This window comes from Acipenser ruthenus, chromosome 33, assembly GCF_902713425.1.
Source record: "Acipenser ruthenus chromosome 33, fAciRut3.2 maternal haplotype, whole genome shotgun sequence".
Lineage (NCBI taxonomy): Eukaryota > Metazoa > Chordata > Actinopteri > Acipenseriformes > Acipenseridae > Acipenser > Acipenser ruthenus.
In genome coordinates this window covers 10,117,186-10,143,143 of record NC_081221.1, presented here as the reverse complement: position 1 = coordinate 10,143,143, position 25,958 = coordinate 10,117,186, and the positions used below count along the sequence as shown (strand labels likewise).

Genomic DNA, 25,958 nt, shown 5'->3' with positions numbered 1-25,958 from the left:
GTTCCTATTCCATTGTTCATGCCTTCAGGAGAAGATCGGCTGGCGTCAGGGTGCTTCTCATCTCTTGGTTTTCACCACTGATGCCAAGACCCACGTGGCTCTGGATGGCAGGCTGGCAGGCATAGTGCAGCCTAACGATGGGAAATGCCATGTCGGGGAAGACAATAACTACGCAGGGTCCACCACTCTGGTAATCCTCTCATAAAACTGTACTGTATAGACAGCCTGGCAACTTTATGAGGACCAGCCTACCCAACTGGATGTGGCATTGCTCTGAATTAGACATGTGTATTAGTTGATCGTTGATGTGACGTGATCCCTGCTGCAGTGGGAGCAGCACAACTGCAAACAGTCCACAAGAAGTGGGGAAAGATCTAACAACATTTGATATAGGCATGATAGTGGGTGCCACAGCAGTGAGGACAGGGAGCCTGCTCAGATACAGCAAGCAGCAAGACGTCAAGAAAGGCAGCTGTGGCCGCAAACAGTTATTTGTCATGATGATCCTCTGCCTACAGTACCTCAGTAATAATGACTGAATACCATTCTGCAAGAAACCACACCTTCCAGCACCTCATGTTGTCACATTGTGTCAAGGCTCTGATCAGGGCAAACAGTGGCCCAACTCCAAAATAAGTACATATCCTAATAAAGTGGCCTGGCAGTGTATAAACAGGGTGTGGACACTCCCATGCACTCAACCTGGAGGAATCTTTTTAGAAGCAATGTTTGCTGGAATAGTTAGTAAGCATGACAAATCACAATAAAGCAGAAACATAGAATTATAGAGAACACACATAGTTAAATATTGAACAGGTAATAACTTAAATATTAGGAACATGTAGATGATATTAAGTATCCCTTTAAGTCTTAAATGCTATTCCAGTTTGTTATAGCAATGTAGTTTAAATGCAGTAGTTTTCTTAAAGCAGCCTCATGTTACATGCTGTCATTGAAGACGCTTTATTTTCCCATACTTTCAAGCCAGGGAACTTCCTTTACCACGATCTACATGACCTTAGATCTCATCCCCAGAGTATAGACTGTTGTATCCTAACTAACTCAGATGATACCAGGACCTTCAGGACCTTAGATCTCATCCCCAGACTATAGACTGTGGGATCATAGGTAACTCAGCTAATGTGAAATAGATAGAGTCCCTAACCTCAGTTCATGAAATAGATCTGAAGTAGTTCATCATATGTCACTTATATATTAGTTATTGCAGATCCCTTTTTAAAGAAAAAAAAAGTATTTACTGAAAAGTATTTACTGTGGGCTGTACCATAAGACTGTTCTAAGGAATGTCTTTATAAGAACTATTTTATCTCTTCGGTTAAACAGTGCTTCAGAGAATGAGAATCAACTGTTACCCATTTGTTTTTAACAAGTAGAAAGCCTCGAGACCTCCACTGTAAAACCACTGCTTCAAGCTGTTCTTATGGATTGACGTGAACCTACCTTACCTGTATGAATAAATGCATCAAATGAACCGAACAGTAATCATTTCCAATGCAGTCCTGTATTATACTGCATATAATAATAAAATAAAAACAAGGGCAAATTATACCTTGAAGATTCCATAATGTGGATCTGTAATAGTCTTACCAAGGTAATGTTCAAGTAGAGTATGTCTGCAATGCCTTTGCTGTTCTAGATGCATGTTTCATTCTTTATTTTCAATGTTTCTGTGCAGGATTATCCATCCCTGGCCCTGCTGACGGAGAAGATGTCTGAAAATAACATCAACCTGATCTTTGCTGTCACAAACCCTGTGGAGGAGCTCTACCGGGTAGGATTACAAACTAGAGCCAATAGCAGTACAGTATATACAGACAACTTGTTACAGCACATTATTCTATACTCTGTCAATACGGGTCCTTGAGTCCCACTTGTTCACTGCTTTTGAAGGGATATATCTTGAGAACTGCCCTTGCAGTTATTCTGCAGTTTAGGCCACTGACACCTGATTGCCTGATGGGCTACCATTAGCCCTGATCACAGCCTTGACATGACCTGGCATAGACTCCACATAGTGCTGGAAGGTGTCTCAGATGTTACTCTATTGAGTCATTAATATTTCACACAATTGGTAGGATGAGAATTATGATGAAAGCGTTGTTCAAGTTCATCCCAAACATGCTCACTTGGACTGATTTCTGGGATTGTGGTGGCCATGGAAGTCCCTGTTGTGCTATCAAACCATTCACACACAATTGTGGCACGGTGCATGGGTCCATTATAGTCTTGAAAGTAGCCATCACCATCAGGGTAAAAGTGCAGCATTATTGGATGGATTTAATCTGCAACAATGCTTAAGTAAATGGTGACAATTATTCAACTTTTCAGTTATTGCAGATAGCTAGCATCCCTGATGATAACACTACAGTTCATGTATTTATTTTACCAGGATTATGAGATTAAGACAGTAGCAGTCACCATTTGTTTCAAGTTCAGAAGACAATGAACACATGCAGCTGAAAAGAAAAATATAATCTTACAAAGTGATGAAGACAGATGATATAACATTTAAACAATTCTTAGCCAATGAGAGTTTTTATCAGTAAATGAACAGTATTGAGATCATTTTTTATATGACTTCTCTTTTCTTTCAGAACTATAGTGAGCTGATCCCTGGAACTACAGTGGGGATCCTATCACATGATTCTGGCAATGTCATCCAGCTCATTGTGGATGCCTATGCTGTGAGTGCCTCATGTTTTCCTAAAGTATTTACCTGGCCAGACCCTTAGAAACATTATACCAATGAATTGAAACACTAGCAAACCACAGGCCATTAGCATGCATGATGACAAATTGGGATTCGGAATTAATGTTGCACAGTGGTTCTGATAGCGTAGCACACAAGCGCTGATATAGGGCCATGCGAAAATGAAAAAAAACGATAGATGGCGGTTCAGTGCACTGTAGTCTAGTCATGGGAAATCAGGGAGAACGCTGGTTGGCAAATGAGGGAGCAGGAGGGAGAGCTGGGAGGGATGTCTATGGATGATTTCGGGGGCTTAGGTTCTATATTGAAATGTTGTTTATTCTATATTGCCACCTATTCCAATTACACCAGGTAAACACCAGGAAAGCGAATGAGTTTGGTTGAAAACATGTCTATTATCTTTCAAATGAAACCCTTGCCTGTTCTTTTAATGACATTATCAAGCAATCTCTAAGGGGAGCCGCACCTACTGCTGCTAAAATCTCATTAACAATTTAAGCTGCCGACTTCATATATTTTTGAAACTCCTGGGGCAAAACCTAACAATATATTAACCCAGCATGCTTAATGTGTTGGTGACCATGACATTGACCTCTGACCTAATATGGCTGTCTATTTGCGGCCATGTGTCATTTGAAGTTACAGCTGCATTGATAACCCTACTGAGGTGAGACCAGGCTGAATTAAAGCGTTTCTCTGCAGAAAATCCGTTCAAAGGTAGAGTTGGAGCTCCTGGATCTCCCTGATGAGCTGTCCCTGTCCTTCAATGCCACCTGCATGAATGGAGAGGTCATTCCGGGGCAGAAGTCCTGCTCTGGGCTGAAGATCGGAGACACAGTGAGTTACACCAGATCCTTTATTGGGATCTGTTTTATTACTGCTGGAGGGGCTGGATCAAAGCAAGAAGTAGAAACCACAGGACAGAAGGGCAGAGAGAGTTGTTGTTGAGTTATGTTGTAAATAAGGCATATTGAGACCTTTACTCTATTGGTAAAGGTAAGGTCTAGCTATTGGTGTTACTCCTGTTTCATTGTATGATTGATTTCCTTTAATAAAAGTTGCAATCAGAACCACAATTAGAGTTCGATATAACCCTTAAGAACCAGTTTCCTGTAGCGTACATTTTAAAAAAGCAAGGATAATAAGAATAATCAAGTAGGAGTGTCTCATTAGTGAGAACATATTTACACACGGCCAGTATTACTTTGTACAAGTGTAATAATTCCTGAGATTACCAGGTGATGCTGCTTAATATTTTAATTTATGCAACTCTTTGGATATTAAACTTTACGATTTCTTCTACCTGTGCAGTTTTAGAAATGACAGGTGTTGCAATCTCAGGATGAGGCAATTTAGCTGCACTTACATGGTTTGTGTTGGTTTTATGCTCTTGCTGTGTAATAAAGGGATATTTATCTGTGCTTTAATTGACAAAAAATGTAAACATGTATAAAAAAGTTTTACTTGTTTACTAAGCCTGGCATTCTCTTAGGGAGGCCCCTGTACAGGGAGAAAAGTGGCCATAATGGTTTTGTCTTTAATTGTATAGTAAGATTGTACAGCACTTTGTGGTGATCCTGCTGTGAAAGACATTCTACAAAATCTAGTGTATTGTTGTATAAACCCAGTGAAACTTCCATGTGGAATGAGAAGAGAGATGGGCGTTAGGCTCAAAGATCAGTTAGGAAACCTGACTCATCCTACTTCATGGTGCCTAAGACTTCCCATTAAAAAATACCAGACTGTTACATCTAGGCAGCCCTCTCACACATCGCTGTGATCATGCATCATTGTGTGAGAAAAAGACAAAGAAAAAGCACAGAAACTCCCTTCCCCTGAAGTGACTTTTAAACTTGCTTGTATACTCTGGCATAGATGTGCAGTAGACCCATCCCATTTCAAACTCAACTGGGATATATTGCTATCTGGCAGTGTTAACCCTTTTGCTGACTGTTACAGGAGGCAACAGTGTACTCTTTAAAATCTTAAAAGGAGCTGACAAAGTTAACCCTAAGAGGTGATAGACAGGACAGAGGGAAGGAGACAGTTATTCATAGTTACCTAGTTATTTTGTTAATGCTGAATCACTGGGATCCTTTAATCCCCAACTTGACAAGGTTTTGAGATCAGTCAGCTACTAGGAACTGGACGAGCATACAGTAGATGGGCTGAATGGCCTCTGGTTTGTAAATGTTCTTCTTTTCTCATGTAACCTTCCTCTTTCCGTAGGTGACCTTCAGTGTGGAGGCCCGCGCCAGAGGCTGCCCCAAGGAAAAAAACAGGACCTTCACCATCAAACCAGTGGGCTTCAAAGACTCTCTGCAGATCACAGTGAACTTCAAGTGTGATTGCAACTGCCAGGCCCTGGCCATGCCCGCCAGCCCGCTCTGCAATAACGGCAACGGAACCTACGAGTGCGGGATATGCCAGTGTCTGCCAGGGCGCCTGGGCCCACGATGCGAGTGCTCTGAAGGAGACTACAACCCCAGCCAGCAGGATAAGTGCAGCCCCAAGGCTAACAGTTCCATCTGCAGCGGGCACGGAGAGTGTATCTGCGGCCAATGCGTCTGCCACAACACCGACTTCGGGAAGTACTGGGGCAAGTTTTGCGAGTGTGATGACTTCAACTGTGTGAGCTACAAGAGCAAGCTCTGTTCAGGTAGGTGACATGAGTCCACTTCAGGGTCCCCTCTAATAACAAAATGAGTTTGAGTAATACGTTTGATTAGATCACCATCCCACTCAGTCCCCTTGGATACCAGTGTGGTAAACCTGAAGTATGTCACACTTTTACAGTGCTATAGATATCTTAAGTACATTGATTGTCATAGAATTGAACTAGATATCCTAGGAATGTTTACAACAGAAAAAGAGGTAGCAAGCTATGATAGTAGTTCTGTTATTCCTGAAAAAACAATCTGACCCTGTCCTTTTTGTATTCTGACATGGGTATGCAACAAACTTCAATGTGCCATGCTAGTAGGGTTCATTTTATGGTAACTAAACAGGGGCTCATAAGAACCATGAATTAAACATGCATTGCTTTGTAAGATTTTTTAGAACGATATTACAGAAATGTTTTATTTACCTAATCGTGTCGTTACATTAGTGGGATTGGACGGTACATTATTGATTGTGCTGCACTGAGAGTTTTCTATTCATTCAAAATGTATTTAGAGATTCTAATGTGTGGAGATTACTCAGGGAAGTCTATTGTGAAATGTGTGAGAATGTACTTTGTTTTTGTTTAATAGGTCCTTTCATTATTTGTTTTGATGTTTTGTGATATGTATGTGGTTATGAGTAGAATCAATCATAACTATAAAACACTTAATAGTGCTAAATATAGAAATACTAAAATAATCTTAATAAATTCAATGACCAATATGTCAGCTGTAAATCTTTCTCAGTGTCCTCAGCTGACACTTAATAAATGAAATGCCAGATGTTCTGACTATAAGTCTGCCTCATTGTCTTCAATTTAAAACATTAAGAAAGACTTTTAGTCAGAATGCATTGTCATTGAAGAAATGGAAGATATTGTGAGATTCTAAAAGGGGATGTTCATTCAGCATGGTTCAGCAGTGTTATCTGTTTCCTAGTAGTCTTATCTAATTCAGTGTGGTTTAAGTTGCAACTTCTGGTAAAATATCAGCTAAAGTTATTGCAGGATATCAGCTTGCCTTGTCTGTTCTAAACATGGAAACAATGAGGGGTCTTTTTTAGCAGGTTGATAGACATTGCACTTTCCAAAAAGCACCTGTCTGTTTTTTATTTATTTATTTATTTATTTATTTATTTATTTATTTATTTATTTATATTGGTGGTATTACAGGTTTAATTGATTTCCTGTTTCTTAAAGTAGTAATTAATACCAATTAATACCACTTGTATTTTTATTAAACTATTTTCCTGTGTCACCTGAATCGGAGACTGGTAAAAAAAACACAGGAAAACTGAAAAACCCTACTTACAGTATGGACAGCAATAGGAATAAAGTGACGATTATACTGTGTAGGTCAAAAGTGACCTGGTAGATTTTTCACTCACCAATAAAGTGTCAAAAGTTTGCAGACAGGCTTCAGGGTGAGGTGTAGGGGAGCTACTTCAAGGTTCTGAAACATTCCGTACTATACGAAGCTCACAGGAGACACAGCATGATGATACATAAAGGGACACAAAAACTAGAAGTTGAATGGGGCTAACTGTAATATGTGTCCGAATAATAGATTCAAATCATATCTGGGATGTGTATGGAAGGATGATACTAACCAAACTAATTCTGAGTGCCTTTATTCAACTGAGCCAGTAAAACACAGCTATAATGATATGTTTTACTGGAAATATAATACTTACTGTATTCATTCTTTGTATACTCATTTAAATGCTGACACAAATTGTGGTTAGCTGGTGTATCTATATGTTCATAGTGTTGACCCTGATCGAGACATGCAGACACAGCGTGTTAATATAGGTAAGGAGACTCAGTCAGGATGTGCAGGGAAAATAAAAGACTTTTAATTAAACAAAATACACAAAACAAAAGGCACGATGGCCAACCAAAAAGACAAATACAAAAACAGGCTTTAAACACAAACTATCCAAAAAGAACCACTCACTCTCACAAACACTCACCCACTAACATACCCAACCACTCCCTTTTATACAGGTGCCTGGGCTAATTGGGCAATTCGCACCTCATTAGCCCAGGAACATTCCACACATTCCTCACACAAACTCACTCATTGAACCACACCCCAAACTCACTCATATCCACTCTAAACAAAACAAAAACACAAAACCACCACAAAATAGGCTGCACCCCATCACACTGCTGTAGCTTGTAAGTTTTATTTATGGAACAGCAAAAGGGAATAATGTAGGTGAAGGTGCAGTGTGGAGTAGTGGTTAGGGCTCTGGACTCTTGACCGGAGGGTCGTGGGTTTAGTCCCAAGTGGGGGACACTGCTGCTGTACCCTTGAGCAAGGTACTTTACTTAGATTGCTCCAGTAAAAACCCAAACTGTATAAATGGGTAATTCTTTGTAAAAATAATGTGATATCTTGTAACAATTGTAAGTTGCCCTGGATAAGGGCGCCTGCTAAGAAATAAATAATAATAATAATTGGTATTGATTTTAAATAAAAAACCTTGATGTAAAGGAAGGTAAGTAAGCTGGGCTTAGCTGAGTGGGGGACGGAAGAGGGTGATGCTGGGACGCCACAATAACTGTCGAGCCCTCTTAAGGTGTCGTGGGCTAGTCGACGAAATACTAAGGATGAAAGGTGCCCACTTGAAGACCCCAGAGAAGTACCCTACTCAGCTCAGTCCAGATGGTTGTCATGCTGATGCGCTGGGGAGGCCGCACTGTGGTTGATTGCTGGAGCCAGCATTGCAGCCGTTGTGTGTGCTGATGCGCCAGGGAGGCAAAATAGGCTGATCCCTGGAGCCAGCATTACACTTCAGCCATTAACACCAGGCAGAAGGATATCTACATCATTAAATGGAAGGAAACGCAGATGGATCACATTAGTTTACAGTGAAAGAAGCTACAGACGTGCTCAAATTTGTTGGTACCCCTCCACAAAAAACGAAGAATGCACAATTTTCTCTGAAATAACTTGAAACTGACAAAAGTAATTGGCATCCACCATTATTTATTCCATATTTAATAGAAATCAGACTTTGCTTTTGATTTTTTATTCAACATAATATTGTAAATAAGAAAACAAATGAAAATGGCATGGACAAAAATGATGGGACCGCTAACCTAATATTTTGTTGCACAACCTTTAGAGGCAATCACTGCAATCAAACGTTTTCTGTAGCTCTCAATAAGACTTCTGCACCTGTTGACAGGTAGTTTGGCCCACTCTTCCTGAGCAAACTGCTCCAGCTGTCTCAGGTTTGATGGGTGCCTTCTCCAGACTGCAAGTTTCAGCTCTTTCCATAGATGTTCGATAGGATTCAGATCAGGACTCATAGAAGGCCACTTCAGAATAGTCCAATGTTTTGTTCTTATCCATTCTTGGGTGCTTTTAGCTGTGTGTTTTGGGTCATTATCCTGTTGGAGGACCCATGACCTGCGACTGAGACAGAGCTTTCTGACACTGGGCAGTACGTTTCACTCCAGAATGCCTTGATAGTCTTGAGATTTCATTGTGCCCTGCACAGATTCAAGGCACCCTGTGCCAGGCAGGGCAAAGCAGCCCCAAAACATAACCGAGCCTCCTCCATGTTTCACTGTAGGTATGGTGTTCTTTTCTTTGAAAGCTTAATTTTTTCGTCTGTGAACATAGAGCTGATGTGACTTGCCAAAATGCTCCAGTTTTGAATCATCTGTCTAAAGGACATTCCCCCAGAAGGATTGTGGCTTGTCAATATGCATTTTAGCAAATTCCAGTCTGGCTTTTTTATGCTTTCCTTTCAAAAGTGGAGTCCTCCTGGGTCTTCTTCCATGGAGCCCATTTTCGCTCAAAAAGCGACAGATGGTGCGATCAGAAACTGACGTACCTTCACCTTGGAGTTCAGCTTGTATCTCTTTTGCAGTTATCCTTGGTTCTTTTTCTACCATTCGCACTATCCTTCTGTTCAATCTAGGGTCGATTTTCCTCTTGCGGCCGCGCCCAGGGAGGTTGGCTACAGTTCCATGGACCTTAAACTTCTTGATAATATTTGCAACTGTTGTCACAGGAACATCAAGCTGCTTGGAGATGGTCTTGTAGCCTTTACCTTTACCATGCTTGTCTATTATTTTCTTTCTGATCTCCTCAGACAACTCTCTCCTTTGCTTTCTTTGGTCCATGTTCAGTGTGGTGCACACAATGATACCAAACAGCACAGTGACTACTTTTCTCCATTTAAATAGGCTGAATGACAGATTACAAGATTGGTGACATGTGTGATATTAATTAAAGAAACTAATTAGTTTGAAATATCACTATAATCCAATTATTTATTATCTTTTCTAAGGGGTACCAACAAATGTGTCCAGGCCATTTTAGAATATCTTTGTAGAATAAGCAATAATTCATCCCTTTTCACAGCTTCTTTGCTTTATTCTATGACATACCAAAGGCATGCAAGTATACATGATAAAATAGATTTTAATTTCATCACTTTTCAGGAGGAATGAAGCATTATTTCAATGAGCTGTAAGGGTACCAACAAATTTGAGCACGTCTGTATGTCTTGGTTGGTGCTTATCTTGGCGAGAGCTGAGTCCATTATCAGCATGAAGTTTTAACACCTACTGTCATGCAATGGAAATCATTTTGGGTAAAATTCCACTTACAGTTGCAGTTAGTCTTGTTTGCTCTTGGCCAGAGCTTGGGTTGTGTTCTTGAACATTCTGTTGAGTACATATCAGCTACTTGCTTAGCAGAGTGTCCTTGAACATTCTGTTGGGTACATCAGACATTATCAGATAATACATATGGTAGCCATTGGAGGAGCCTGGGGTGCAGGCTGTGTGTTAGTGGCTACAAATATGAAATGAAAAGGGTGCTCCTTTGTAGTTCTCTGTACTGTAGAGGGCTACCCAATCTGTATGACAGCATTGTAAGCTATAAAGATTTCTATTGAATAAAAACTACTCTGTTGAGAGAAATAGTAAGACTCAGTGTAAATTGTCTCCTGAACCACACCCTACATACTGCATTAGAGCATAAGTAAATGTACAAACAAGAGGAGGCCATTCTGTCCATCAGTGCTCGTCGTGTCCTTAAGGATCCTAATGATTCAGCATCAACAGTGTGGCGAGGTTACCGTGATAATTTGTTGATGTTCCTGCTTGCCCAGTTCCTGGGGTGTTAGTGACTAGCAGTCTGTTATGTCTTACTTTGCGAATGTCCTGTTTTGCTAGCAGAGCAGAGCATGTATGTGTGGAACTGTTCTGAGCACCACAGCTGGTTTCAAGAGCTCATAAAAGGAACTTTTACTGGGTTAAGTCGGCTTAAGGGAACAAAGGTCTGTCTGTCACTCCTCCATTCATAGGTTTAAAATCCCTGTAAAATAGCCAGATGTTCATTTGTTTTTGGGTGTTCTATGACTTTACTCCAATTATTTTTAATTACACTGGTGCTTGTCTAAAAAAATAACATCATCAAAATAAGTTAAAGTACAACGGCATCTTAGTAATACTTTTGAAGTTCAGTGGTGACACAGGTGTGTTAATCTGTAGATGTGCTGATCTACAGGTAATGTATCACGTCTTTTTCATTGATGGTTGCATGTAGACAGCATCCAGGCACAGTTCAGAAATGAATGCACAGGATCCACTGGGCACTGGGTTAAACTGGAATGTATTATTGGAAGCACTGCTAAACTAATAATAAGCTGTGCAAGGAATAGCACCTATGAAGCCACACTGGGGGGCATTAGCAGCAATCACTCCTGTCCAAGGCAGATTTCATTTTTACTGTGTTTTGTTCAGTTACACAGGATTTGAATACTCACGCACCAAGATTTAGTAAAAAAAAAAAAAAAACACCAATATTAAGGTACGTTTGGTAACCCCAAGGATCACACTGGTATCTTCATATTCTACAGTGATAATTGTATATATATATATATATATATATATATATATATATATATATATATATACAGTGTGTGAGATAAGCAAGGATGTGCGTGAGAGAGTAAGATAACATACAAATGAGCGAGTCACATGCTGAGTGCGTGAGACATGGCATGTCTGGCAACGGGTTACCTAGTCATGTTGTTGAGGCAGAATCACTTGGATCCTTTAAGACCCGACTTTTTGATGTCAATTGCTTGGAATTGAACGAGCAAACAGAAGATGGGCTGAATGCCTTTCCGCGTTCTTATCTGTTATTACCAACAAAAAGAAAAATGTCAACTTACTTAATGTAAAAATCTCTTCTAAGAAGCATATTTTAAAAGATATTCCAGAATCATGTGGTCATCTCAGATTCGCAGACACAACACATTGTTGAGCAAATAATAATAAAAATGAATTGTCAGTCACACTAAATGAAGCCGCTGAGAATACCCTGATGTACCTTATTACTGATGAGTCAGCAGCCCTGAGAATACCCTGATGTACCTTATTACTGATGTGTCAGCAGCTGTGAATACCCTGATGTACCTTAGCACTGATGAGTCAGCAGCTGTGAATACCCTGATGTACCTTATCACTGATGAGTCAGCAGCTGTGAATACCCTGATGTACCTTATTACTGATGAGTCAGCAGCTGTGAATACCCTTATGTACCTTATCACTGATGAGTCAGCAGCTGTGAATACCCTGATGTACCTTATCACTGATGAGTCAGCAGCTGTGAATACCCTGATGTACCTTATCACTGATGAGTCAGCAGCTGTGAATACCCTTATGTACCTTATTACTGATGAGTCAGCAGCTGTGAATACCCTTATGTACCTTAGCACTGATGTGTCAGCAGCTGTGAATACCCTGATGTACCTTATCACTGATGAGTCAGCAGCTGTGAATACCCTGACAAGTTAGCCGCTGGGGGTGGATCAAAGCTATATAATAACATTTCAATGAGTTTAGTCCAAAATACATGATGCTCCAAAAAGTCAATTTTGGTACACACTGTACTGCTGAGTGATTTAAATCGTTTTAACACTGCAAATATTGATTTTATTAAGCTATACTTGACATTTTGCAGCTGTTTGGGTTTATTGGTGGTTTTAAGAAATGCACCGTTCATGCCAGACGGCTGTTTCAGACTCCTGCGATGCTTACACTATATTTATAAACAGCAACCCTTTTTAGCCCCTTTTCCTGGCGTCTCAATGTCCAATTGTGAATACAGCATGCGGTAGCTATGTGTACCAGGGGAGTATCAGAATCTGGGATTCAGATGGTGGACCTGTCCACCCATCCATACATTTTTAGTTTAGAAAAACACTTTTTCAAGGACACTATGGTACAATTTATTGAGAGTATTAGATTCTAGAGACGCTGCAAATAGAGGTACTTGTTAGTACATCTATAAGTAATTATTTCTTACCTTAATGTATTAACCTTAATGTATTAAGACACTCATATCCTGTACTTGTTTAAATAACGCTATTGTTTCCATGCTGATAAAATATCATCTTCCCATGTTTTATACTGTTCTACTTGCACAAGTGATATAGTTACGGTGTAATCTCCACTTCATTAAATACATTGAGAAGCCAGGAATCAATCCCTGAGTGTCAGATAAATGAAGAAGCATTGAATGTATCACTGTACCAGCGCTGCTGTCTCCCAAGGGCTAAAGCCAGCAGAGGTGTTTATCTTTCCAAGACTCTAAGTTACAGTAATTCCACTTTAAAAAATGGCTTGAAATTGGTCAGTACTACAGCAGTGCACGTGATATAATCAATGTACTGTATATAATAGAATTTGGTATTAAGCTAAATGTACCTGACCAGTCTATATGGGTGGCATAACACGGACTAGGAGTATACACTATAATATGTAATATTTCATGTAGTATAATGATTTTATTACTGGCCTAGCTCATGCATTAAATGGGTTTGGTGGTTTTAACATAGACCTAAGGGAATAATTGTCCCACAAGACAACTCCCTGCAATAAGAACTAGACACCTCTGCATGCAGTTTTAAGAAATAGAGGTCTCTCCAGGGCAGACTTAAGAGTGCTCTAATAGACATTTTCTACAGAGATTGTAACTCACCAAATCAGGAGCAGAGACATGCTCTACTTGCCCTCATGTGCTCCCTATTTTACTGCATTTAATCCTGTACTTTACAGAGTACTGTACTGTAATCTGCCACAAGTGTTATTCAATCTGTAGTATTTTGCATTTAATCGTATCCTGATGTAACTATCACTGACACTGTTATCTGCTCCGATATTGAATCGTATTTTGTCATATACTTGTAGTTACTAGAACTGAAGTCATTGTATTTTATCTTGCTCTTAATTGTATTAATACTTGTACTGTGATTCTTGAAATGTATTTTTTGTTTACGACTGTAAGTCGCCCTGGGTAAGGGCATCTGCTAAGAAATAAATAATAATAATAATAATAATAATAATAATAATAATAATAATAATAATAATAATAATAATAATAATAATAACATAGCATCACAGTGCAGCCTATGGGGACCCAGACACTCTGGACCTCAAAGAATGCACCTATTTGTATAACAGAAACAAACCGGTGGGTTTTTCCTTAAAATGGTTATGAAATAATTTGATTTAGAACATGCAAAGATAAGAAAAGATACCAAGGAGATTTGTCCTACAATGCTTGTCTGGTTCCTGATTCCTTTGGGCCTGGTCTCTGTGCTGCACTAAAGTATAGGCTACGGTTAACTTTGTCAACTCCTTGTAGGATTTTAAAAACCTCGGTTTCCTCTAACCCTTCTTTGTTCTATGCTAACTAGAATCAGTTCCCTCAGTCTACACAACTCATTCCTTCAGGCCTGGGATTAGTCTGGTCGCTCTGTGTTGGGCTCTCTACAAGCCTGCAGTGTTTTTGCAGTGCACAGGCCAAGGCCAAACACAGCTTCAGTGAAGTTAAACAGAGCACTGAATAGCCTCGGCAGAATAACCTCACTTAAAACAGGAATGGCTTCTATCAGGCCAGCAAGACCCACAGGAAGTTTTTGTTTATATGTGGTTGTGTTGTAACAACCAGCAATTAAAATTCTGAAAGAAGGCCCTATCCCTTTAAGAATATGAACCGTAGCCCCCCATTTATCAAAGCACACCAGCCCCACAGTGACTCATGTGGTATACATTAACAACCAGAAATATATCTTTGATAAGAAATCTGAAATACAGTACCTACAATCTATTTGCTTTCCCAGGTACTGTATGAGGTACATGCATTTGATGTTCCTAGTTTTTGCCTGCGGCTTCATATATCACTATGTTACACATGGAAACGTTTTCAAAGGGAAACATTGAAATAATCCATATCCGTTGGCAAGGACTGGAATCCAGCGAGTTCTCTAACATGTTAAGCACTGCTTAATCCCTTAGCCATTCCCAGGGGTTTTAAACATGGCTCAGGAATTACAACATCAGCCAGTGCTCTGGGCTTGTGCCATCAGACCATTCCCTGCTTGGAGAGAGGCTGGGATGACTTAATTAATCTCATTGTTTATTGACTGTATGGCACTGGCTGTAAGACTTGTTGCCTATAGTTGCAGTATTGTATAATGTAAGGGTATCACCGAATAGAAAAGTGAGAGTCGATCTCTGATTGTGAAGTGATTGGGAAGTGTGAAGTTTCAGATAGATGGGAGTGCAGCTGCAGCTGCAGTTGCAACATATAAATGACATTTTAGGACATAAATAAATAGTTTAAAAAACACCCAAGCAGTTTTAAAATATAGTGCACAAACAAGTGTTACGAAACAGTGCATTCACAAATACAGCACCAGACATATTAATGTTTTTAATATTGATATTTAATATTGAGTGGTGACTAGTCGATCTCTTCAACTATTTTTACCTTAAATATTCTATTCTGTCAAATTAGTAGTCACAGTATATAGTACTAGTATAGTACAGTCCTTTACTTTCAACATGCAACAAATTACTGAATTATAGGATCGAGGGAGTGTTACGGTTTGTATCTGATCTAATTGTATGTTTCATTTAAAATAAGAAAAAAGAATTGATTGAAGTCTTAAAAATCATAAAAGGAGTTGACAAAGTTAACACTTGCAAATACATTAAGCGCAGTACAGAAACCAGGAACAAAAGACACAGTTGAAAAAGAAGTGGATGTAGACTTAAAGCAGAGGGTAGGAGGCACTTCTTCACTCAGACAGTGGTGAGGATATGGTAACTCAGTGATGTTATTGAGCAAACTGTGCAAGTCACTAGCACCCCAGACACTAGGCAAGCAGGAACACCAGCGAATTACCACAGAAACTGTTACACAGCACTACAAACCCTAAAACACAGACTTTCATAGCCACTCAATATCTTCAGGTGATTAGGTAACCTATACCACATTCACATACAAATGCCGCTACTGAGCCGTCTCAGAGACGTTAAAAAAAATTCTTTAATACCCATTCACACAGCACGAAATTGTGCAATCTATGTTGACATAATACCGTCATAACCCTTTCACACAGGCAAGGGATCATGTGATTACAACTTTCCAACCTGTCAGTCAACAGGCTGTTTTCATGGCAACGGCAATAAACAAAACAAAACAAATAAATAAATAAGCAAAATAGTGTGGGTAAGCTACTTAAAATATATATATATATATATATATATATATATGTGTGTGTGTGTGTGTGTGTGTGTGTGTGTGTATACAGAGTTATGAACACCAAACTTACGAACTGACCGGTCTACAGAACACCCCACTTTCAACCGGGAGTATGCAATCACTCAACCACACGTGCAATGCAATCAGATAGGCGCTCCTATAAGCGATATGCTGGTAATGGAGAAGGCAAAATTACTGTACCAACAAATGTATCGAGAAAGATGAGGCAGATTTCAAAGCAAGTACAGGCGGCAAATTTACTGGAACATTTTAGTTTCAAACAAAGCACAGTTTGTTTTTTTTCAAGCCAAAAGAGGCACACTGCAGGAATGCATTTTGTTTAAAACAAGCACAACGTTAACCCAGGTTTTCATGGACGTTTAAATCTGTGTTTTTGTTAGTTACGATTTCAATGGTAATTTAAATGTAGCCTTTTTCCATTTATAGTGCTGTTTTAAAGACTTTAGAACCATAACAATATGAATATTGTATTACTGTGCTGTATCCTTGTATTATTCACCAAATTGAGGGTGTAGATAGCAGGTGTCCACATTTAATAAAACCATTGAAAATTCAGTTTTCAGAGTTACGAACATTTCAGACTTACAAACAACCTCCATTCCCAAGGTGTTCGTAACTCTGCGGTTCTACTGCCTATGTGGAAAATTGAAATAAAAATATTTAAGTGGGGATGCACTATTAATATTATTTTCATTCAGCCGTCTGATACCAACTGCAGTGTATTAAATGTAGGCTTGTCGAGCATTACATTTTTTTTTACCTATTGCATATACTGTCAACAGCTACAAAGAAATTGCTGATGTCTTATATATATATATATATATATATATTAACAGACTGTTGTGTCTGTTGCATGCTTTGAGTTTCCTCTGCATTCTCGAGAAGTCTCCCAATCACATTAACTAGATTTGCACAGGGTCTGTGCCCCCAAATTCTACTGCACAGTTCAAAGTGTTGCATCTGTTTAGTAGCTGCCACTCCTAGAATTGTAAAGTTAACAATTCCTTAACTTCGAGTCTCCAATTACTACCTCGTTCTTGATCACCTTTCACATAGGTAGAGACGGTTCATTGCCGTCTCTAAACCACCTTGCAAGTCTGTTGCTCCAGACAGAGTTCAAACAGGGATCACAACAGCCACTGGTCACAACAGGCAAAACCGCCACATTTAGAGGGAGGAGGAGGCAGGCATCTGCAGGAGAGACGACCCGGCAGGAAAGATAGGACCAGGAGACCAAAAGCAGTTTGAATTAGGCAGGAGACAACCTAATCCATGGCAGTATCCACAAACAGGTAGCAAGGTTGGCTGCGGTACAGTAAAGTTCAACAGCATGACAGACGGGGATATCAAAAGCAATACAAATAGGTACAGGATCACCTGCACACCTAGTCACCCTAAAATGTACAAATTAAAAGTACAAAGTTAAAAGGTAAAAAATCCGGTAGAGAAGCGGCAGCCAAAAACTCTACCGTGCTCTCCTGCCAGCTGACTTATCAAGTTTCTGTTTAGGAGACCTTAAATATAATAATTAGTGGCAAAATGAACAGTAGTTTAGCAGCTGTGTGCTTCTTGACAAAACAGATTGCCATTCCCCTCCTTCATCAGTTTCAAAAGGGAAACCGCGAGGATCAATACCACTGTAAACCAGGCTTGTCAGCCACTCTTAAGTTTCTTAGGGGAAGGGTTTTGCAAAGAGATTAGATTCTGAAGGAATATATCACAGCTGTTTTGAGGCCTCTGTCTGGCGCAAACCAGAATATTTTCATTTCTTCCCAGGTGTGCCACCTCATTCCTCACGCAGTGCAGTGTGAAAGAATCACCCTGTGGCGATGTGCTTCTGCTCAAGGAATTTGTTCTTCCAGGGCTACATAGCCTATTGGTTTGAGCTGAGGTTTAGGGTCCGCACTCAAAGCAGTTTAGAACACTTATCAACTTATCTTCTATGCTCCAAATTTGTAAACTTGCTTTGTGAAACTGTTAATATTACACAATTAGAAACAAGCATCTTAACAAGTAATTTAAAGATTTGAAAGTGTGCCTAAACTGTTTTGATTTGTAAAATAAATCATCTATTTTCCTTTCACAAAAAAAAAACAAACAATGCAAATTACAAAACTAAAATCTATTCCAGAGGTTCCCAACCAGTGTGAAATTTCAGAGGCAGACAGTGTAACACCAAGTCACGGCTCCTCTGACAAGTAAACAAGCTGTATTCAGTTAATAAACTTTATTTAAGCAAGTCTTAAAAATGATTACAAATATATTAAAACCTGTTCAAATGTCATAAAAAGTGTTTAAAAGTTACCAAAAAAGTTGAAACTTTAAATGGTAACTTCTTTTGTTCAACGTTTACACTGAGAAATGCAAGAGTTATACAATTAGCTTTTTTATGGTCTGCAATTTATAATTCAAAATCTGAAACGCTGGGCCATTGGATTTCGAAACATTTAAAATATTACATGCGGGATGCATTTGAAAATTGTATCACATAGGTATCTAGGCAAAATATTAGCAATTGCTCTGACTTGTACAGCCTGTGGCATTGAACGGCTTTCACTATAAATGGCTTAAACTAATAAGAAATTATTTTGAGGGTGGCTTGAATTGAGGTTTAAACGTAGAGGCTTTTTATTAGGGGGCGAGTTCATTTGGAGAAAGTAGGGTGGTGTGCCTCAAAAAAGAAAAGATATATCCAGATGTGCCGCAGCAGTGAAAAGGTTGGGTACCACTGATCTGTTCCACTATGTCTGCTTATAATTGGTTCATCTTACATTTGGGTTCAGTTACTTGAAATTAGACCTCAGTGGTCTTGGTGTAATCCTATACAAAGGTATCTTAACATTACAAATCCATATCTTTAACCAAATATGGACCTATGTGTGTGTTAGATGCCAAACTGGAGTGTTTTCTGGGAAGGGAAATGGGGACCCATGTTAGTCATGATGATTAGGAATCTGGCTAATTTGATGAAGGCCCAGTAGTCCCAGTCTTTGCTGCGTCCCTTTAGCTTCATCACCCAGTGTTTATTTTGGTGTTTCCTGTAGCATGTGTATCTTTGTCTGGCAGGCGAGAAAGCTGTATCCTGGATTGGCACGCAGTTTCCTGATTTCTGGTGGACGTGGTTCACCTCTGCATTGGCCTCTTGTTTAAATATACACTAACGTTATCCACAGATTAGTTCAGCATTTTGCTGTATCTGCCATGAACAGGGTTTTGAGGTAGTTTAAAGTTAACTTTGTTATTCTTTATCAGTTACAGTTCTGAAGGCTGTGGCTAGTGATGCCTTGTCATTTAATGAACACTGTGTTTGTTCTGCTGTGCAGGTCATGGGAAGTGCAGCTGTGGAGACTGCCTGTGTGATCCAGACTGGAAGGGGGATTACTGTAACTGCTCGACGCGCACAGACACCTGCATGTCCAGCATTGGGCTGCTGTGCAGCTCCAGGGGACAGTGTGTCTGTGGGACGTGTGAGTGCACCCAGCCCGGCGCCTACGGGGACACCTGCGAGAAATGCCCTACCTGTCCTGACGTCTGCACCTTCAAGAAGTAAGCCTTTGTGAACACCCTCTGACCCTGATATCATTCCCTTCTGTGCAATACATATTTAAACTTTTTGTTTCTAAAGAATACTCAAAGAAATGTAATACATTTAATGAAAAACATTTTGACTACAAGCCTTTTTCGATGCCTTCAAATGTTTAAACGAGTTTGATACATTCATATATATGTCCTTGGTCATTCTTTTATCAAACTAAGCCCATTGAATAGCCCGATGAGCAGCTACCATATGGTCACAATATCTATAAAGGGACAATCAACTTTTTGTGCGACACTATTTTACTACAGCCAGATTAATTTCAGGGCTTAAACTCAGCTGCTAAAATAGGCTGAAAGAACTGAATCAGTTTAGCTTAGAATGAAGAATTATTCTGGTTGACATGGTTGGTGTTTAAAATCTTAAAAGGAGTTAACATAGTTAACCCTAACTAGTACTTTTAACACAGCACAGAAACCAGGACTAGAGGACACAGTTTTAAATTAGGTGGAGATAGTTAGGAGTGTAGGAGACACACTTCTTCACACAGAGAGTGGAGAGGGTATGGAATGGGTTACCTAGACATGTTGTTGAGACAGAATCACTTAGATACTTTAAAACCCAACTTGACAAAAGTTCTGAGATCAATCAGCTACTAGGAACCGGACAAGGCTAGATAGGCCAAATGACCTTTTGCTCGTAAATTGTTCTACATGTTATGTTTTCAGAGAGCACCTCCATTTTGCTATTTAATCATCTTATTACTGTTTCTCACTTTCAACGAACAGGCAACCCACACCCACACCAATTTCCTTATGGCTGTAGTGCACAAACCTAGGGGTTTTTTGCATAGCTCAATGCTAATATGCTTCCCCCCTACCTCACTTACCTAAAGTCAGCCTAGAGGAGACTGCAGAATCTATTTTGCACAAATAGTTAGTAAGCAAGCAAATAATGTACATAATTCTTTAGCGTAAGTTGAGAGTATAAAATTACGGGGGTCAAAAGTAATGTTAGATTTTAAACAAAAAAAAGATTAAATCGATTTTTGTAATCAGTTGTCATATAACATATTTTTGAAGGCTTGTGGTCTGTTAACTATAGGTCAAAACCTAAGTAGTATTGGCTTATATAAAAGAGGATATATTGAACTTAAGAAAATAAAAATATATCAGTGCTGCATTCTTTTTTTAAAATACATTTTAGGTGTTAAAAAGCCACAATAACAATATTTTACATGATTGGTTTGATACACAAGTGTTACTGAAACAGAAAGAAAACTGTATATATGCCATTCCAATACATCTTAATATATATTATTTTATATATTTTTTTTATTTGTCATATTTTTTCTTTGTGAACATTCCCCGGTTCTTTTTATTTTATATATATTGTAACGACCCTGCTGTAACCACATTCGGGAAGGTTCTGCCCCAGGGTCAACAGTTCAGTGCAGCAGGTGTTCAGGGACATCAGAGACAGGAGAATCGCCACCAGTCGGGCTCGTCATGCTTTCATTTTGTGACTTGCTTTTAGTTTACTTTTATTATTTTGTCACAGTCTGAGCAGAACTACGCTGCTCAGCTGTAGTTGTACCACTGGCTGGTAAAGCAGCATGCAGGTTACTCCACGGTTTATTGGGATGATTATTCCTGGCCCCCGTCAGCCTGGGCCACACCAAAAACAACAAACAGTCTTGCACATTCACACAGCAGCTTGTCTGACTCAGCTGTCAGCTCTGGCCGTGTTGATGTGGACTTTCATGTCCCCGCCTACCCGGATGTCAATGAATCCTGGCTGAGGCATGCTTACTGCTTCCCTGCTTACAAACACACACATAGGGTCTGTTGACCAATCGTGTAACAGTATAAATCCCAGGTCGTTACAATATATAAAGTGTAATAGAAACTGCTATTGACACCACTCTTATTTAAATTGTATATTGTGTATAATAAATGTTGTTAACTGTAAATAAATAACACAGAATCCAAGACGTTTTTACACACTTGTAAGTTTCGTACTTGTTTTGTAACATTAACGGACAGTTTGCTTTTACTTTTAGAGAAAAAATACAGTGCAAGCACGGGAGCTTTATAAGTACTATATGTCCCAGTTTAAACTTAAATGGGTTTAAATACAGTAATGTAAAATAACAATAAAATCCAACGTTTGTGAGTCAAATTGCATTATGGGGGAAATGGGAGCCACGACACAACAGTAGTGACGTCAAAAAGTGATAATTCCTACAGGAAAATATACTTGAACTTTGACCCATTCGACTCCTCGAGACCATCATTTTCAATTGAAACACAAAATGTCTCATTTTCAATCACTCGACAACACCCACAGTACAGAAATGTTCATTAATGATCAACAAAATGAGAATATGTTAAAAAAAAATGATGTAAAGCTGGTACATTCGTATCTCAGAGAAACTGGAGAGGAACGGGAAATTAAAACAAGGTAAAGGCAATCATCCAAATAAAGCTGAAGCACTAATGGATAACGACACAGAACATCTGTACAGCACTGAAACACTACGTTTAAAAAAAAAACAACTGTACTGCTGACCTTCGTCTTCTTTAATATTAGCATCACAAGAGTATCCATGTATTATAAAAAATAATAGATGGGCCTCTTCAGTGAGTTACAGGAAAACAATTTCATCTCGGGTTTCTGTGACAGTTTATAAATTACTCGACCTAAATGTATACAATATATATATATATATGTAGATCTTTACATCATTAATTATATAGTGAATGGCATTACAAAAACATTAGAGAAATAAATGGCATCAAAAGCCTATAAATACCGCCAATTTTTGTTTTCAAACACACTTTCCCTTGACGAAGGCATGTTAAACATACCGAAATGTTGGGAAGTTGGCTCTTTGAGCTAAAACTATATAGAAGAAATAGGTTCATAATTCAAACAGGTATGTTTTCCTGCCACATACCACTAACCAATCATTTATTTTTTGGTCGTCAGTATGGTGAGTCAAGTTTTGCAATAACGCCCCAAATATGTATTTTACTCTTTTCAAATGTTGAGATTATCATTCTGACGGGTATGCAGAAAATTTAAAAGGTATTAAATGTATTAAAAACAAAATTGTAGGTGTAAAATAATTTGAACAGTGAGGTTGGGTTGAACTAGGAAGATGGCAACCAAAAATGGCTGTACCACGCACTTCACTTAGCGTCTCTAAGTCTCAAAATTCAGCGTGCCGCTTGTCCTTACAAAAACTTTTATACAATGAAATCTACAAAGAAAATTTTGATTTTCTTTGTGCTAAATGTAATCTAGGTGAACTTTACGATCAAAATAATGATATTTTATGAGATAATGATATTATATTTTGGGAAGCGATCATACTGTTAATATGACAGGTTTCATTGTCTTTTGCGATTTGTAGTGTTAGAGCTCTGTAAACGTAAAACCACCCAAACATACTTAAATATTTTAAGACAGACGTGTAGTGGGGAATATTTATTTTGCGATTGGTGATTACTGAAATAATTTTATATCGATTTCAAAAACGGCTGCATTCACGATACGCACACACTGTCCTGATCACTCTCTGTTTGCCCACCCTAATAAAAGAGTAAAAGGGTCTGATGATGTATGGAGCTGCCTGTCCATTCCTCCATATGTACGGTATGTAAATTGAAAAAAAAAATTGAATGCCCAATTATTTTAGCGCTGATTTTTTCTCCCAATTTAGGGGTCTGCTGTAGCGTGATGAGGAGAAAGTTCCTTAACCCACAGGAACTAGAACCTGCAACTTCGCACAGCCAGGACTCTCCCCTGCGCTCCCCTGACTGCATGACTCACTCTGCACACCACGCAGCTGTGCTTCACTTACATTTTTTCTATAGAGAGAGAGAACCGCTTATATCATAGAGCTGAAACTGGTCTCAATTTGAAAGCAACTTGTTTTTATAATGCCCTGCTTTTGTTTTCTGTCTAGGGATTGTGTGGAATGCAGAAATTTCCAGAGGGGCAAACTCAGTGATGATAAGACCTGCGCTCGAATTTGCAGAGATGAAATTATACTGGTGGAAGACCTTGGTAAGAACAGCCACGCAATCCAGCAAAAAAATATATTGTTTTTATTGTTTTCTCCAGGGGTGTAAAGAGTAATATTTTGGAACATACAGTAATGACGTGCATCTGATTGACAGACTCTTTCAAGCCCAACAGTCATAGTATCTGGAGAGGCATGCTGCAGTAAATGACTTGTGTGCAGCATGTCAGAGGACCTAAATACTTTTTTTTTAATCATTAAAATATGACCCTCCATGGCTATAAACATTTTGAACAGACAGAAATACACTGCAAAGATGTGCGTACATGTTAGAGGTTGATTTTCATAGCCTTGGTAAACAAATGGCTACATTCCCCAAGTTCTTTACTCAAAATGGTCAAGGGTATTGTTTTCAGAAAGGAAAAACTTCCCCAAGTTACCAAACAACTCAGACAATTATTTAGGGGACTGCCCCCAGTGGATGTGAAAAAACAGTTTTTGGTGTGGTTTACCTTCATATTCCTTCCATCCACTGGGAGAGGAGTGTTGCAGGGGGGCAGGTTAATGGTTACACTCTAATGGTTGTGCTGTACGTACTACAGGGAAGACATTTTGGAGAGCGCTACTTTGAGACAACAGCTATGCTTTCAACTTCTGACTCTTAAAAAGTCCCCAGGATGTGACGACCAAAACAGAAAACGATATACAAAGTAAATCTAAACAAGAAGATTATATTAGTTGATATTTCATATCATTTAATTAAGTCGAGGATTTTGCCCAAATGGATCTATATCAATACTGTGAGTTGTATGCTGTATAAACTACAAACCTTATTGGAGCTTAGTAGAGGTGTTGTACATCATACAACATACAGCCCCACATCTAATAATGACTGGATTTGATTCCCTACCATTTAGATCAATTTAATAGGTCCCAGTGAACCCTTCACAGTAGTGTGTGGTATATCTAAACACAGCATTTCACATGTAAACATACACATTGGAGCGGTTTATCAAGCACAGACTGAAACTCCTCTTTATGACAGATAGCAAAATAAGTTCTTTATGAAGATGGTGATAACCCTATTTCCTGTTGTGTTCAGGTTTGCATGATAAGAATGCTATGAACTGTACCTACAAAGATGAAGATGACTGTGTGGTGAGGTTCCAGTACTACGAAGATGCCAGTGGAGCATCAATCCTCTATGTGGTCAAGGAACGAGGTGAGGGACTATGTGTTACATAGGAGTTCATATACAAAGGAACCTGCCACAGTGATCTTTATCATGATACCAATTTCTGTATTCACAGACATGCTGGAGGATGCATGTTCCTAACAAGTTGTTCCGTTGTGTGTGTGGTGTCTCTCATTGCACTGCGTCTCAAGCACCCTGGACTGTGAAGCTGTGTGAGTCACCACTCACACAGTGTATTAACTTATTATAAATCACAAAAACAAACTCAAAGAACTACTATGTAAAAAGTGTTATTTTACAGAATCGTCATGCAGATCTGTACACAAGGTGACATGAATATTTGATTTCTCATTGGTGATTTATAATTGTTATCAATAGGACTCGGTTGTCATCACTCATTTTCTTGCTGCTTACACCTGCCTCTAGAATTTCCATTAAAGTCAATTCATTCAAAGGCATACACTCACTTTGTTTAACTGCCTACATTCAAGATCAGTCTATATGAGTCATTATCAGCAGTGGGATAATGGAAAATCGATTTGCAATTTGTCGAAACGCAGCAGAATTAGTGTGTAATAAAGCCAGCCGGTGTGTTACTGAGTGTGTGGGCTGCACAGCACTGGTTCCACTTACCATGCTTAAACAATACCTGGAGTGAGGTTATGCAGGAGTCTGCCCCACCTGGTAGGTCTAGGACCTGCAAGCACAGTGTGTGTTTAGAGAGACTCAGTAGGTGTTAGTGTTACTTCTTTATCTACAGCTATGGCCAAAAGTTTTGCATCACCTAGAATTTTAGGATTGAGCCATAATAATAAAATAAAAAAATGTATGAACATAATTTAGATCATTTATTTAACATCATGTAACAAAGAAACTTCAAAATGGTATTGCAAAAGTCTACCGTAAGCCATAATAGTAGTACAGTATTTCAGTTCAATTTTTTTCAATTTTTCATTAAGTATATGGAAAACTGCAAAGCGGTATGTAATTCAGTATGTTAACGTAACATTATTCAGCAGGTTTCATTCGACTTTATGAAGCAAAATTTGTTAATTCTATATGGCAATGGTTTTCAACTTTTTTTTCAGCTCAAGGTACCCCTTTACAATTTTCTCTCTACTGAATGGTACCACAGTTGCAAAAAAAATCTCAGTTTATTTAATATATAATTGATGTCACAACAGTTTGGGATTGAC

General features: G+C 38.9%; 1 protein-coding gene across 1 annotated transcript in view; it reads left to right on the top strand.

Moving 5' to 3' along the window:
- The window catches only part of LOC117433491 (integrin beta-3-like), a 70,968-nt gene that overhangs the window by 32,541 nt on the left and 12,469 nt on the right, over positions 1–25,958 (top strand). The window contains exons 6-13 of the mRNA XM_034055792.3: positions 29–190; positions 1,697–1,792; positions 2,616–2,705; positions 3,434–3,568; positions 4,961–5,390; positions 19,326–19,548; positions 23,511–23,611; positions 24,670–24,789. Of these exons, the coding sequence (XP_033911683.3) occupies positions 29–190; positions 1,697–1,792; positions 2,616–2,705; positions 3,434–3,568; positions 4,961–5,390; positions 19,326–19,548; positions 23,511–23,611; positions 24,670–24,789 (1,357 nt within the window). The remainder of the gene's footprint in view (positions 1–28; positions 191–1,696; positions 1,793–2,615; positions 2,706–3,433; positions 3,569–4,960; positions 5,391–19,325; positions 19,549–23,510; positions 23,612–24,669; positions 24,790–25,958) is intronic.